The sequence below is a fragment of the Paraphaeosphaeria sporulosa genome (assembly GCF_001642045.1).
Source record: "Paraphaeosphaeria sporulosa strain AP3s5-JAC2a unplaced genomic scaffold CC84scaffold_2, whole genome shotgun sequence".
Lineage (NCBI taxonomy): Eukaryota > Fungi > Ascomycota > Dothideomycetes > Pleosporales > Didymosphaeriaceae > Paraphaeosphaeria > Paraphaeosphaeria sporulosa.
Genome location: NW_017253361.1, coordinates 1370635 through 1385329, shown reverse-complemented (window position 1 = coordinate 1385329; position 14695 = coordinate 1370635). Strand labels below are relative to the sequence as shown.

Genomic DNA, 14695 nt, shown 5'->3' with positions numbered 1-14695 from the left:
TTTCGACATCTCTTGTAACCCCAAGGCTGGACTAGGGCACTGCGGCGGGGGTTCATAGTAAAAAAATAATGTATTTCGCTGCTATATCTGAAAGACATTATAGTGAAAATTATGCGTGGTATTGGGGAATCTGCGAGATGGGAGTACGCGATAGATTTGGCTGCGGGGGGGATGATCCTGGGGCTATTGCTAGCCTGATGCCGTTGATTTTGTCACTGTTATAGGTGTTCGCGCGGCGTGGTCGGACTTGGCGATGAAAGTCTCGGTGGAAATCTAAAATCGATTACAAAGGAAAGAGGTGATGGAGTTGGTTAGGTGAGATGGCCTAACAACAATAAATGATCCGCGACGGTCCCGGATAGACAGTAAACATTAATGTGGATTGATTTGCATGGTGGATGTGCATCTCTACTGCACGATCAGTTAAATTTGCTGCAGGTACCCTTGGATGAATGCCGTACGGACGTATGTTTCCCTCTCTCAGGCTAATTCCGTGCTCCCGGGAATCGTAGCCGGCTAAGGCTTGTCTGTGATGCTCTTTCCAGGGCATGATACAGGGCGGGAGTACTTCCTCTACGATACTACACCCATGGTCAGTACTATGGATGGAAATTTGAATCGAAGCAGTGCTCCCACTACCCGCCCCCTCTCCGCTCCCCGCCAATCCACCCACGATCCCTATACCGCCGGCAGAACAAGCCATCGTACTTACTGTCGTGCGGTCAGCAAGTCTTTGAACCATGAGGAATGGCACGCCAAACAAAGGATTTTTGCCTATTGCCACTGAAAAGGGGCAGCCAAAGCCCATATCATATCCCACAGCTCTCGCGGGAGCTGGGCAAACGTGGCCGGCATCTTGTAAGCAGGGTGGTGCGACCGAGACACGAGGGTGAGGTGCTAAGCCAGATTTATTAGATATACATCGGGCAGTTGGTTAGCCTATCTAGGATGAGATTCGCATGTCGTCACGTGGATGAGCAGTGGCCTCGAGGCACCATGGGCAGGCTGCTCCATCAAGGCAGGGGATGTGATATTAGGTCACAGCACAACAGGAGAATGCAGCGTCGATGCCGAGGCTGACAAGCCATGCATGTTAGGCAGTTTACTAAGTAACTGTCTGTTTGTTGCACTGTCTACAAAGTATACGACTCCGCGCCTTCGCCAAAAAGCAGATGCGGCTTCCGCTTCGCAAGATCCAGGATCGTCTGCGCGAAGACCGAGTTCGCCCACGCGAACCAGCTTCCTGTGAATCGTTAGCAGATCCCCTTGAACATCTCTCCGAGACAACTTACGCGTATAATCACTCCAAATATTCACGTTGATGCTCTCATGAATCAGCCCGTTCCTGCTAACGTTCTTCACGCTCCCTAGACAAGTCATGATCTCGTCGTCGCTCTCGCTCGTCATGGCCTGCACAAGCACGCTCATCGGCCACGCGTGCTGATACCCAATGTGCGGGCCGCCAATACCGTTGAAGTCCTCGCCGGTAAGGTAGTACGGGTTCCCCTTCTTTTGCAAGATCATCTTCCTTGTATTTTGGTAGATATCGTTCTTAGCGTCGGTGAAACCGAGAAGCGGCAGAGCCAGCAGCGAAGGCAAATTCGCGTCGTCCATGATAATCGATGACCCGAAGCCGTCCACTTCAAAGGCGAAGATGCGTCCAAACGTCTTGTGCTGCACAACCCCGTGCTCCCAGACGCCGTCCTCGATCTTCTGGCCCCACTCTTGCATCTTCTTTGCCAGATCCTTCTTGCCGGCCTTGCGGAGCAAGACGGCGGTACGCTTGAGCTCTACGCTGATCATGGCATTGGCCGGGATGAAGAAGCCAAGGATGGTCGCGTCGTCGCTAGGACGGAAAGCGCTTCTGACGAGGCCAGTGCCAGCGGCGAGAGGGTTGCCAACGCCACCCAGGTTCAACGTTTCGGTTCCGGTGTTGGTTTGGCGCTGGAAAGTGTACTCGTTGCGGCGGAAACCACCCGTTTCTTCGTCGAATGTGGAGATGGACTGGTTCTCCAAAACCTCCAAAAGGGTCTCGAGCGCGAGCAGGAAACGTGCATTGACAAACTCTGTGGAGCCAGTGTTGTTGAAGAACTGGTTGGCGAGTGAGAGGAAGTGGGCCAGAGAGTCAAGTTCGTATTTGCATTCAAAAACAAACGAAGGCTCGTATACCGGGTGCACAGTGTCGCCGTCGCCCTGGAAGGTGGGGTTCAAGCCGCTTGGGGGCGGGGGTTGGAAGGCATTGCAGTAAGGCGATCCAATGACATACTCGGACTGGGTATTGATTGCGCCCAGGATGAGCTTGCGGATCTCCTTGTCTTTCTTTGCCAGTGACTGGTATTGGGCGAGCTGATTCGTGGAGTCGCGCAGCCACTCTGCGTTGATGTCGCCTGTCACGATGAAGCTCTGCGGGCCCTTCCAAGCAGCCGCGTCCCACGACTTCTTGCTCGGTTTGGGCTTGACTGTGCCGTCGGCATGCCACCGTACTGTTGTATCCAATGTGTTCGGGAATGCATTTTCGAATATCTTTGCAAGATCCTTGTCGATCAACTTCTCATTCATGTCCTCTATGACCTTTTCGACGAGCGGCGATTCGAAGGTGCGGCAGTACTTGGAAGGTCTTTGCGAGGGGAGCTCGAGCGGGCCCAAGCTATATGGAGGACTACAAGAGTCAGCATCAAGAAAGCCCCCATGGCATCGAACGCTTACTGCTGGCGCATCGCATAGTTCTTGTAGTCGGGACATGCTGCCTTGTACTTTAGAGGGTCGATGGGTGCTTTGAGTGGCTCTTGGACCTGTGCGTTGACACTAGCACAGGCCGACAACAAGCACAGAGACCACACTCTCAGATTCTTGCTCTTGTTCTGCGGCTTCATGTTGGATGCGTCGCTGGTGTTTCTGCCGGATGTGTCCAGTGCGTAGTATGAAATCCGCCGACGCAGAATGCTTGAGCAGGAACGGCAAGGACGGAGGGAGGACGATCAGGGTGGCAGGAGGATTGGCATTATCAGGGCGTGCTCTGCTGTGCTCTACTGGCGCATTGAACGGAAGCGTGCAGCGGAGGAGGAGCCGTCTCGAAGCGCACGCACCGCGGGCCCGATAGCGAGGGAGCGTCATGGCAGACCGACAACTGTCTTGTTGCTAGCCGCGGCCCGCCTTAAGCGCGCGTCTAGCGCATCGCCCACGCGACCCTGCAGTAGCTCTCGAACCTCTCAACCTCTCGCCTTTTGCACGCTCTTCTGGGTCTACCACGAATCTCCGTTCCCTGCCTTTTCTGCTAACCAACAGGTCACGTCGGCTCGTGCGCAACAATACTCATAGCATAGCCAAGCAAACAAAGACGCACGCACCTACAATGCCTGCTGCTGCCTCTTGACTTCCCCGCTGCTCGATATCAGAGCTTCTAGCATAACACCTACCTTGTTCTCTTACCTAGAGTGTAGCACAACACAATCTCTCTCCGAATTCCCCCAAAACACCACCATGATCGCCCTCCCTGGTCTCAACCTCGGCGCGCAAGCCCCGGAACCACTCAACGTCCCTACTACCTCCGCAACCCGCACCCAAGAGCTCTCCGCGAATACCGAATACCGCTTCGAAGTCAGCTTCGCGCGCTCCCTCGCCATAAAGCTCGTCACGGGCACCGCGGAGTACTTCGGCACCGAGCTCGCCCCTGCGACTACCTACAACTTCTCCGGCGCAAAGGGCGCCGTCTTCACATGGCACGGCTGCAAGCTCGAGATCGGCGGCGAGGCAGAGTCCGAATACGTTGCTGAAGAGACGCAGATGATGTCCGCCGCGAACGCGCATTTCGCACTTGAAGCGCTGCGCGAGCGCGCACACCAGACGCGCGACGCCGGCCCCAGAGTCCTCGTCGTCGGCCCTGAAAACGCGGGCAAAACGTCCCTCGTCAAGACGCTCACCGCCTACGCCGTCAAGAGCGGCCAGCAGCCTATGGTTGTTAATCTCGACCCGCGGCAGGGCATGCTGTCCGTCCCCGGCTCCTTCACCGCGGCCGCTTTCTCCTCGATCCTCGACATTGAGGAGGGATGGGGTAGCAGCCCCATATCTGGCCCTTCTCCTACGCCCGTCAAGATGCCGCTCGTGTACCACTACGGGCTGCGGGATGCGGAAGAGGGCACGGTGTTTCGGCCGCTGGTCACGCGGATGGCGCTCGCGGTGACGAGTCGGCTGGAGGAGGACCCAGCGAGCAAGAGCGCAGGCTTCATAATTGATACGCCGGGTGCGGTGGCGCAGGGTCGCGCGGGCGTCTACGAGAACATAGAGCATATAATATCTGAGTTTTCTGGTGCGTGTGATGTGCTTGCTCCATGTCTTTCATACATATATTCCCTCTCTCCTTGTCATCGCCCCATGTTGCCATACCAACCTCCCATCCCATAGTCGCAGACTGACACAATTTAGTCACCACCATCCTCGTCCTCGGCTCCGAACGCCTCTACTCGGACCTCTCCCGCAAATACTCCAACTCAGCCGATGCCATCGCCGTAGTCCGCCTCGACAAATCCGGCGGCTGCGTCGACCGCAGCGACGCGTATATGAAGGCTCTCCGGTACGCTTTGCTCCCAGCCCATCCCTTCGGCCATCCCTCAGCAAAGCCACCCCACTAACCTAGATTCGCCCAGACATGCGCAAATCCGCGCGTACTTCTTCGGCAACAGCGAAGCCGGCCTCGCGCCGCACAGCCAGTCCGCAGGCTTCGACGAGCTGAGCATATTCAGGGTCAAGGAAGGTACGCTTATCCCCCTCGCCTCCCTTTCTCCAATCCAAGCAAAGTTTATATCTGTGGTGTGTATTGAAGAACGCCGTTGCCTCGTGCTAACGGGACTGTGCAGGATCCGACATGCAGTTCAACGACGGCGGAGATGCATATGGCGGTGCGGCGGAAGACACGATATACGAGCGCGTGACCCCGTCCTCCGAGATCGTGAACAAACTGCTCGCCATCACTACCGCGGCGCCTACGGATGGCCATGCAAGCATCAGAGATGCGAGTGTGCGGGGTTACTTGTATGTGGCGGAGGTGGACGAGGGGAAGAAGCGGGTGAAGCTGTTGGCGCCGCAGCCGGGGCAGGTGCCGAGTACGGCGGTCGTGTGCGGGCGGTGGCCCGAGGATGTGGCTAGTTTGGTTGGGTAGGGGAACAAATGAGGGAGGAGTGGAGGGGTGGAGGGGTGGATGAAGGATATATATATTGCGCGACTAGAGGGTATCTAGCGGTCTATGAAACACAGGACCACATAACGAATGAATCAACAAGCGTAGCTGCTACAAGGCTCACGCTGCCTCTGCAGCATCGAGCTCCTTCTCCACGCTGTCCAGCAGGTCCTTGAGGATGGACGTTGTGCTCCGCATCCCGCGAAGTGCGTTCTCGTCTGGTCCCTGTCCGGGCGCCCACGTCGCGTGCGCGAAGTCAATCATCTTGACCGCGGCCAACTGCGGCAGATCGTCCTCCTCGTCGCCCTCCTCTCCCGCCGGCGCACTCCTCAACCGCTCCTTGGCCCGCGCATACGCGTCCACATCGCCCTCATACACCAGCAGGATGCTCGCCGAGTACATCCTACTCTCCTTCTTCTCGAATGCTCTGATGATGTCTTTGGCTTCGCCCAGGAAGTACGCGAGTACCTCGCGCGCCCTCTCGAGCTCCTTGCCCTGCTTCCCCTGCCCATGGATATAATTCTCAAACCCCTCGTTGATATCTTCCGCCGCGAACTTGCGGCCGTACATCTTGTTGTACACCCAGTACCCCTTCTCGTAATCTGCCTCCACAAACTCTTTCAATCCCTCCGGCGTCCCCGGCACAGGCTCGCCCTTGTACACGCGCATGCCAGCGATCCGAAAACCGAGAGACCCAGACGTCGTCTCGGCGCTGACTTTGTCCAGCCGCGCGCGCTTCTCGGGTTTGGCTCCTTCGTCCCACAGCTGCGCACCCAGCTTGAGATCCAGCACGTTCGGCTTCGTGAAGCCGTGCGTGATATTTTCCAGCACAATGTGCAGCTCTGTATCCAGCTTTTTGCCGTGAAGCCGCTCGACGACGCCATCGGCTGTGACGATTGTGCCAGATTCTTCTATAGCTACAGGAGCGGAGCCGGACTGGTCAGACGACAGTGATAGCTGGCCCATGAAGGTGGGGAGGTGCGGCGCGAGATCTGGGTGTGAGGCGGAAATGGACTCATAAAAGGCGATTTCTGCGGCGGTGCATGGTTTGACTACGACAGCGCCTGAGAGGTCGGAGAGGACGCCGTCACTATGTATGATCAGTTCCCATGATGCGAAACATGGGCGAGGCGGGGCGCTTACTGGCCTGCTGCGGCGTTGCCGAAGGCTTGTAGGGTCGAAGGGTCGAAGGGCTTTTTGCTCATCTTGGAGGATCTGCGGGATGGGTTTGGGCGGTGGTAGGTTGTGAGAGTGATAGTATGGGTGAAGGTGTCATGTTGACGCCTGGTTGTTGGTCCGTAAGCTCAGCTGTTGACAAGACCCCGCGTTTCAGGGCCACAACAGGTGCTCGAATAACGCGGGACCCTGGGCTAGCTTCGACTGACTCGGGTCGGTGCCTGCATCTCACCATTTGGTCGTCTCAAATCTTCGACTTGTACTCACAGGAAGCTACCTCGGGCTTGTCCTAGATTTGCTCTAGAAAGGTCCTGTCTGCATACAACTACCGGCTTGATGCATTTGTCAAGCCATTGAAAAACAGCTTGGTCCTCGATACGCGCTAAAGTCCATGACATCACCCCACCTGTTCGCTGAGGAACTTTGTAGAATCTCCCGCCTCTGAGATATACATAGAATGTCACGTTAAACTCCCAGGACCCTATATCTCCTGACCTTCCGCCCGAGAACGCCCTTCTCTCTCCCTATGCTGTTGTGTCGCACACCCCGCTTCATCGACTCATTCCGCCGGGCAGCCATCTCTACAACTCACCGCACATCCTTGCTTACCTTCTGCCCTCTACACCACAAAATGCTCCACTCCGCCGCCCCTTCAAACAAACGCATCTTCGCGCCCACTGGCGGCTCCACCGACCCAGGCCACGCCGTCCAGTACAAAGCCGGCGCCCTCAACATCTCCGACCTCGCCCCGACCCCCACCGCGCAATTCCACGCCTGGTTCAATGAAGCCCTCGCCGCAGGTGTCTACCAGCCCGAAACTGTGACCCTCGCGACCTGCAGCCTGCCCGACGGCAAGCCCTCGGCCCGCACGGTCTTCATGAAGGAGCTCGACGACCGCGGCTTCGTGGTGTACACCAACATGGGCACGAGTCGGAAAGCCGCCGACATGGCGAGTAATCCGCAGGCAGCGCTGACATTCTGGTGGCGCGAGATGGAAAGGCAGGTCCGGGTGGAGGGGCGAACCGAGCGGCTTACTTCCGAGGAGTCGCAGGTATATTACGACACTAGAATCCGGGGAAGCAGGATTGGGGCGTGGGCGAGTCCGCAGAGCCAGGTGCTGGAGGGGAGGGAGGAGTTGGAACGGAGGGTTGAGGAGGTGGAGAAGAGGTTTGATGGCCAGGAAAAGATTCCCGTGCCAGAGTTTTGGGGCGGCGTGAGGGTTGTGCCGGAGGTTGTGGAGTTTTGGCAGGGGAGAGAAAGTCGGCTGCATGATCGGTTGAGGTACAGGAGGGAGGGGGAGGAGTGGGTTGTGGAGAGGTTGAGTCCGTAGTGGAGACTGTAGTTATGACATTCCACTGTGCAGCCGGTGTTGAGTTACTTACCAAGCGGTGTTCTTCGGCGTGATGATAATAGGGCGCGTTTTTTTTTTATGTTTTGCCATTGTCGATTTGCCATTTTCTATCCGACATGACATTAAGGCGCGTTGTCACGTGCACAAATCTATAATACACCCCACTCGCCTGCTTCAAGTCAACTGAGGGTACATACATCATATCAGAACACCTTCAAGCTATTATTCTACAAGATGTGTCCACCCGAGGCCCTCAAATCCCTCAAATCCTCGACTACCTCACCGTCCAGCATTCCTGCTATAGTCCCGCCCACCACGCTCAGCCAATCTGCCTATTCGCACGCCGCCTCCCTCCTCCATCACTCCATTCTAAACCACAGCATCCGCCTCTACATCTACACCAAGACCCTCGCCGCAGCCGAAAACTCCGTCTACCATACCGACCCCGCCAAACACGACCAGCTCTTCGTTGCCTGCCTGTTCCACGACATCGGCACCACTGAGACATACAACGGACCGCAGCGATTCGAGGTCGAAGGCGCCGATGCCGCCGTCGCGCATCTGTCCAAATTTGGCGTGAGTGAGGAGGATAAGTTGCAGGTATGGTACGCGATTGCGCTGCATACGTGTAAGGGGATTGTGCAGCGAATGGGTGAGCTGCCTGCGCTGATGAGGAGGGCGTTGGATGTCGAGTTTAGCGTTGGGGTCTGGCAGGATGAGGAGGGTATTGAAGATGTTGCAGAGTTCAGGGCGAAATTAGAGAAGACGTATCCTAGGATGGATATTGAGAAAGTTTTGGGAGATGCGGTGGCACTACAGGCGGTTGGGAGGCCGGAGAAGGCGCCGAGTGCGACGTGGCCTGGGGGCTTGTATAGGGCACATTTGGAGGATCCAGATTGGAAGGGTGTGAGCAAAGCTTTTTGAGTTTGGAACCAGATGTGAGACTGGCCGGGCTGGTTGCCGATGTGATAGTCCTGTCCAAATGTTCCACGCCGGTCTGATGATACTCTTCGTAGTCTCTGCGTCTTAACCCTAGGTGTGCATGTTGCCCAAGAAGATACAGGTATACGCAAACACTTAGCCACCGTCGCTCCTCTCCAAGAAGCTGGGGTCGTGCTCGATCTTGTTCTCAAATTTGGTCCACCACGCCTGGAAAGCCTTCAACGGCACCGTGTCCCCGCTGCCCCAGCTCGTAAGGAAGTCGTAGCAGTTTTTGATGATGCGCTGGGCCAGGACCTTGGTTGTGACGGGATTCTGCCTCAGTACCATCTCGGTGCCCGCGTTTGGATTTGTCGAACCCTGAGCCTTCTGCTGCTCCAGGTTCGCGGCAACCTGCATTGCAGGCTCCACCGAGATGCCGAGGGCGAGTGGAGGCACCGCAGCGCCATTCAGAGGCACACTTGCGTCGACCATAGCATCCTCGTTGCCAACGCCGCCTCCAGCTGGCCCGCCGGCTCTGTTGTTGACCTTGAATATGGCGCTCGGTTTCTCGTTCGCGATCGCGCCTAGGAGCTTGAACTCGGACGTGTAGGGCAACTGCGCGTATACCGCTGCGGCCGTTCCATCGGGCAATGTCGTTCCTGGGAGGAGAAACACCACGATGTGCGAGAAGGTAGGTACGGAGGGGATCTGAAAGGCGAATTGGGTCTCGGAGACAGCTTGCGCGTCGGTGAGGACCGGACGGCCTGAGACGATGACGCCGAACATTGCTGTGCTGGCAATCGAGATTAGTGCAGACGGTGAGTGCGTGTGTGATCAGTGCAGTGCCGTCTTCATTGCGAGGCTTTGTGGGTTGCTATGGGTCGAGCAAAAGTTCGAGGGCTTTCCCGCAGCTTCCCCCCGCTTCTGCGTCATAGCGTGGACCCCACCTTTCCTCCTCCACCACCTAGCATGCATCAATACATCAACTACACAGTGGAACAAAGACATATCACCACAAGCGGGAGCTTCGGACTAGCTAAACTCCGAATGGCTCAGACGCTGAGTCGGGAAGGTGCAACAGACATGATCCAATGGACACAAACGCGAATTGCTGCGTTGCTTTCAATAATCATCAATGCTTCTCTAACTATAAACGTTGAATCCGGATGAGGACCCAGGCTGTTATTTCTATCACCCACGAACATGTACTTACTATACGGTCTCGTCTACGATCGAAGAGGCGAGCCGCCTAACCAAGCACTTATGCTACAGGATCGAATACTCGAAACGTTCGCCCTGATTTAAGTCCGTGGATTACCACCAGATCCTGCGCGGTAGAATGCCTGTTTTTTCGTCCTGGAAGTTTTTCTATTGGTGCACGAACGACGAGCGGCTACACAAACTGCATACCAATACGCAATCTATGACTATTCAGCACGTGCATTGTTGACACACGTCTTCCATTCCATCTCTCTCGCCAATCACCTTTGACGGCTGGTTGCCCATCGCCTTTCAGATGCCTCTCGAGAGAACCTCCCAAGGGTTGTTCGGTGAAGCTAACCATGGTAGTTCTGTACACGCACCGGTCTGCGATCACCGCATGGATTGAAGAATGCCTTCTGGTGTCACTTGTCAATGCTAAAACAATCTAGGGCAGCTACCTCCTAATGTTTCTGGGTGCGAGAGAGTGGGATAAAAGCCCAAGTCCCGGAGCATCAAGTGAACGGATTAGTGTTGACTGACTTGTCGGTGTCCGTGGTTCGACACCATGCTTTCTACCAATCTTTTAGTCTCGCTACTGCCTCTTGCGCAGCTGGCAAACGCTGATCGCTTAGAGCCAAGACAAGCCTTCGACCCCTTTCACTCTTGCTCTGATTGCTTTCGAAGTTCTTGGACACAGGGCCCGGAATGCAGGACCAATACGAACTTGCTGTCAACAATCAGTCGTATACTGAACCCGTGAGTATCCCAACATCGATGTTGAAGCGTGTGCTCAGTTCGTCCAGACCAGCGGTAGCTACTCCTACGTATGCGCCCTCACAGTGGTGCTCAGACTACCTCCGTCAGACAGACCTAGTAACTTTCAAGGTCAACGTCACAGCCATATCGACATCTACTAGCGTCGAGTTCCATCAGCCGATTGTCACTAAGACCGATCTGAGGTAAATTGGTATCAACCGAATAATGATTCGATCTAATATAGATTTAGCCACCCGACCCTGACAGCATTATGTCCTGTACCTTCAGCCGGGATGGAGTGCGGTTGGGACACCAACACTATCAGCCCAGCTGACCAAGCTCTAGACGGATCTGTTTTGAATGAAGGCATAGACAGTGCAGAGGAGTGCCACCAAGCATGTCTCCTACGTCCGGCTTGCAAAGCTTATCGCTGGGATGGAAAAATTGGCAACCCTTGCGCCATCTTCAACGTCGGAATCGGCCCTAACGCGGCCAACTTGATAAATCCGACACCAGGTGGAACCCAATGGTATGATCGTAACTGCCCGGTCGATCTTCCTGCCGGTTGTACGTTGGGCCGGTACCCTTACAGCAACGCAACCGCAATATCTCCACCGGTCATTGCTTCCGCAGTCCCGCCAGCCCTACTCATCCTCACACCGCCTCCAATTGCCACCCCCGGAGTTGTTGTCGGTGTGCTGCCTCCACCCAGGGTACCTCCTGTGGCGGTGCAAGGTCTACCTCCGCCAAAACTTCCACTACCGGTTGTACCAAGCCCTCCAAACCCACCACCACTGGATGTTCCACATCCACCAAGCCTGCTAACACCAGTCGTACCAAGCACTCCAAGCCTTCCTTCCCCTTCTGGTCTGCCTAATCCCCCCAGGCCTCTTACACAACCCGCTCTACCAGAGATCCCGACCGGACCCAATCGGCCCAATCTACCAGGTCCTCCAAGCCCACCGATTCCGCCAAGTCTACCTATTCCACCCCGTCCTCCGATCCAGCTCCAATCACCAGATAGACCGCTTGCACGTAGACAAGGCAAACTCGCAGGTCCTCCTATTCCACCCCGGCCCACTTCACCACATGTGCAAGAGCCGACTCCACATCCCCCATTCGAATCGTTCACAAACTCCCTACTCGGATCATTGCCACATACCCCGGTTGTACCAAGTCCGCACCCCCCATTAGGGAAAGCTCCATCTCCTCCAAAGGCTAATGGCTCTGTGCCTCCAGTCGCTAAAGGTCTGATTCCGCCAGTTTCGAAAGGTCCAGCCCCCCCAGTTGCAAATGGTTCAATACATGCGGTTGCGAAAAGTCCAGTTCCTCCTGTCGTGAAAGGCCCGGTCTCTGTAGCAGGTCAAGGTCCAATTCCGCCAGTTGCGAAAGGTCTAGCCCCCTCAATTACGAACGTTTCAATACATCCAGTTACGAAAGCTTCAATACATCCAGTTCCTCCTGTCGCGAAAGGCCCGGTCTCTCTAGCAGGGAAAGGTTCAGTTCCGCCAGTTGCGAAAGGTCTAACGCCCCCAATTACGAACATCTCAATACATCCAGTTACGAAAGCTTCAATACATCCAGTCGCGAAAAGTCCAGTTCCTCCTGTCGCGAAAGGCCAGGTCTCTTTAGCAGGTCCAATCCGGCCAGTTGCGAAAGGTCTAGCCTCCCTAGTTGCGAAAGGTTCAGCCTCCCTAGTTGAGAAAGGTCCATTCTCTCCAGTTTCGAAAATTTCAGTTCCTCCTGGCGCGAAAGGTTCAATCCTACCGGTGGCTAAACGTCCTAATCCCCCATCATACCGACCACCATCCATCCAAAAGTCGCCAGTTCACCCCATCCTACCACCAAACGCCGCATCCCGACCCACTCCCCATGCCCTCGCGAAGCGCAGCACCCCCTTCCCACCATACTTCGCCGACCTGAACTACATCTGGTCGAGTGTTTGGGTTACTCCTGCGTGCAGCTGCATCATCAGTTCTGCACTTCCGCCAGTGCCTAGTAGCACTACCAGTACGATCACGAGGCACAATGCGACCGTAGTAAGTTTGGTTGTTAATATGAGGGAGGGATGTGCTAATGCAAAGCAGATTTTGACGACAACAACTGTGGATCCGTTCATTGTGACGGTTACGCCGAGGGAGGTCACGGTGTATGTTAGTGTTGTTTAGGGGAGTGAAAATTCTAAGGGCCAAAGGAGTTCAGATTGAAGTGAAATGTGGGGAGGAACATGAGCTATGGCAACGTTACTGTCATGGATATGCGCAATGAATACACACTTGATTATGGCAAACTTCTCGATGGCTGGTCTACCAAATATTGCAAGAGGTGTGAAAGCCCCGTCGCAAATTCAAGATCAGTCCTTATCCATGCTGTCTCTCATTCGGATCTCTTTGTGCCACCATAGAACTTTTTTCTTTCTCTCCCAGCAATACCACGGCCTTGTCTTGTTGATACATTATCTTCTGCTCATTCTAGGGCATTGTACGCCATCATAATGTTTTCAGTGACCTAAATACTCTTCGAATCCACTGAGATTTTTCCTTCTAAAGGGTGTTTTACTCTCGGATACAAGACTTGATCATAGTCATTTTAGAGCATGGGACAGTCGACATCCACTCCTGTCGCACCACGGTCATGGACCACGGTCGCGAAGAAGCAGCGCCGGGGTAATCTCCGTGATGCTGACTTGAAGCGGATGGAAGACGCCTACATTAATGCGTTCAATCTCGAAGATAGGAACGAAGCACTGCATTACTTGAACCAAGAACAAATTCAGCCTTCCAAAGCAGTCCCAAACTATCCTCCAGTCGACAGCATGCTCGACGATAACGATTTCTTCTGGACTCAACTGGCAGCGCCTTCCGAGCACCTTGCAACAGACCAAGATTCTCTCCACCCCATCTTCCACTTCAGGAACTTCGACACTAGCCTCCTCGGCGAAGCTAAATCGCGGCAAGCCTGGCAGGAAATGGGTCCAGCCCTATCTCTCGCCTCCAAATGGCTTTCAGCCCCCGAAGCACGAAAGAACTTCTGGCACCGCCTCCTCTTCGGCATCCCTACCACCGACCCGAAAACAGGTAAGCTCTACCTCGCCCCCTCTCCCCTCGAGTCCGACTCCTCCGCCGCTAGCGAGACTTTTGGCATAGATCTCTCCTGCCTAGCGGGGAATGTGAGGTTTTACTGGATCCCCAGCGCCACGCCGTGCGGTAAGAACAGCGTCTCCCAAGGCGTATGCGTGTGGGACCTCAAGTCCGTCCTCAATCGCTACGATCCAGCTTTCAGCAAAGACCTCTGGGCCCGCAGTAATAACACAGCGCGTAAGTACTTGGAGGCTTATAGCCCCCGCATCGGCCTCTCCACGATCTTCCTATACCACCTCCTGCGCCCCGCCCTGCGAAGTGTGGATCGCTGCGCTGACATGCGGTACCAGCTCGCCATCGCGAAGACGCTGTGCCACGAGCTGTGCCACGCACTCTACCGGAGTCGGGGCATCGGCCTTGAGCTTGAGCCGCACGTCTTTCTTCAGGACGAAGTGCCCGAGGTAGGTCTGAGCTGGGACTTCTTCCTCTCCGGGGCGCGCTTCGAATTGAAGAGCGGGAAGGACTATATCGGACGGCTGGACGCGCGGACGTGGCAATACATGCTGAGTTATCCATGCATTGGGGTACCGGTGCCGATGGAGTGGGTGGAGCTGTGGTTCCGCAAATCGACCTGGACTGCCGGGCGCGAAGACTTTAGAACGAGGCATTTGTGGGGGATGTGCCCGCAGGCGGTTGGGGTTCCCGGGCCGGTACTGTTTGTTGCGCATCGATATGCGCCTAGTAAAGTTTCTGGAGAGCCGGGGTTGTTCAAAGAGGTTTTGTATGTTAACAGGGAAGTGGAAGCGCCTTTTCAGGCGAGAGGAAAGGTTGATGGGCCCCCACCTGGGGCGGCGTTACAAGACTGGTATGCGAAGGTCAGTACACGGGAGATTGAAAAGGCGAAGGCGGAAGGGTTCGATGTGAAGGGGCTTTCTGGGGCTTGGGGTGGGTACGAGCAGTCACTGAAGCGCTAAGCTTGCTATATTCATCGAGTGCACGTTACCTATGGTAGCCATTCAAGAATCTGAAGCTTTG

The 14695-nt window shown here is 55.4% G+C and overlaps 6 protein-coding genes across 6 annotated transcripts; 3 read left to right on the top strand and 3 right to left on the bottom strand.

Annotated features, from left to right (window-relative positions):
- Nucleotides 1-1024: 1024 nt before the first annotated feature.
- On the bottom strand, nt 1025-3176 carry CC84DRAFT_449394 (uncharacterized protein). The gene is made up of 3 exons (XM_018186313.1): nt 2707-3176; nt 1293-2659; nt 1025-1243 (listed from the first exon to the last, which is right to left on the bottom strand). The coding sequence occupies exons 1-3, from the start codon at nt 2871-2873 to the stop codon at nt 1134-1136; spliced, it is 1644 nt and encodes a 547-aa protein (XP_018040056.1). The 5' UTR covers nt 2874-3176; the 3' UTR covers nt 1025-1133.
- Nucleotides 3177-3399: 223 nt separating this feature from the next.
- Nucleotides 3400-5224, top strand: CC84DRAFT_450838 (mRNA cleavage and polyadenylation factor IA/II complex). The gene is made up of 4 exons (XM_018186314.1): nt 3400-4306; nt 4423-4570; nt 4644-4750; nt 4854-5224. The coding sequence occupies exons 1-4, from the start codon at nt 3481-3483 to the stop codon at nt 5153-5155; spliced, it is 1383 nt and encodes a 460-aa protein (XP_018040055.1). The 5' UTR covers nt 3400-3480; the 3' UTR covers nt 5156-5224.
- Nucleotides 4979-6666, bottom strand: CC84DRAFT_1160794 (SAICAR synthase-like protein). Its single transcript, XM_018177582.1, has 2 exons — nt 6317-6666; nt 4979-6263 (listed from the first exon to the last, which is right to left on the bottom strand). Exons 1-2 carry the CDS (start codon nt 6376-6378, stop codon nt 5294-5296), a joined length of 1032 nt encoding a protein of 343 aa, XP_018040054.1. The 5' UTR covers nt 6379-6666; the 3' UTR covers nt 4979-5293.
- Nucleotides 6667-6980: 314 nt separating this feature from the next.
- On the top strand, nt 6981-7679 carry CC84DRAFT_1213091 (pyridoxamine 5'-phosphate oxidase; the record flags this gene model as incomplete). The annotated part of the gene is made up of 1 exon (XM_018182503.1): nt 6981-7679. One exon carries the CDS (start codon nt 6981-6983, stop codon nt 7677-7679), a length of 699 nt encoding a protein of 232 aa, XP_018040053.1.
- Nucleotides 7680-7697: 18 nt separating this feature from the next.
- CC84DRAFT_450925 (uncharacterized protein) lies at nt 7698-8701 on the top strand. Its single transcript, XM_018186315.1, has one exon. It carries the CDS (start codon nt 7935-7937, stop codon nt 8622-8624), a length of 690 nt encoding a protein of 229 aa, XP_018040052.1. The 5' UTR covers nt 7698-7934; the 3' UTR covers nt 8625-8701.
- Nucleotides 8702-8777: 76 nt separating this feature from the next.
- Nucleotides 8778-9407, bottom strand: CC84DRAFT_1183949 (DUF775-domain-containing protein; the record flags this gene model as incomplete). The annotated part of the gene is made up of 1 exon (XM_018180719.1): nt 8778-9407. One exon carries the CDS (start codon nt 9405-9407, stop codon nt 8778-8780), a length of 630 nt encoding a protein of 209 aa, XP_018040051.1.
- Nucleotides 9408-14695: the final 5288 nt, after the last annotated feature.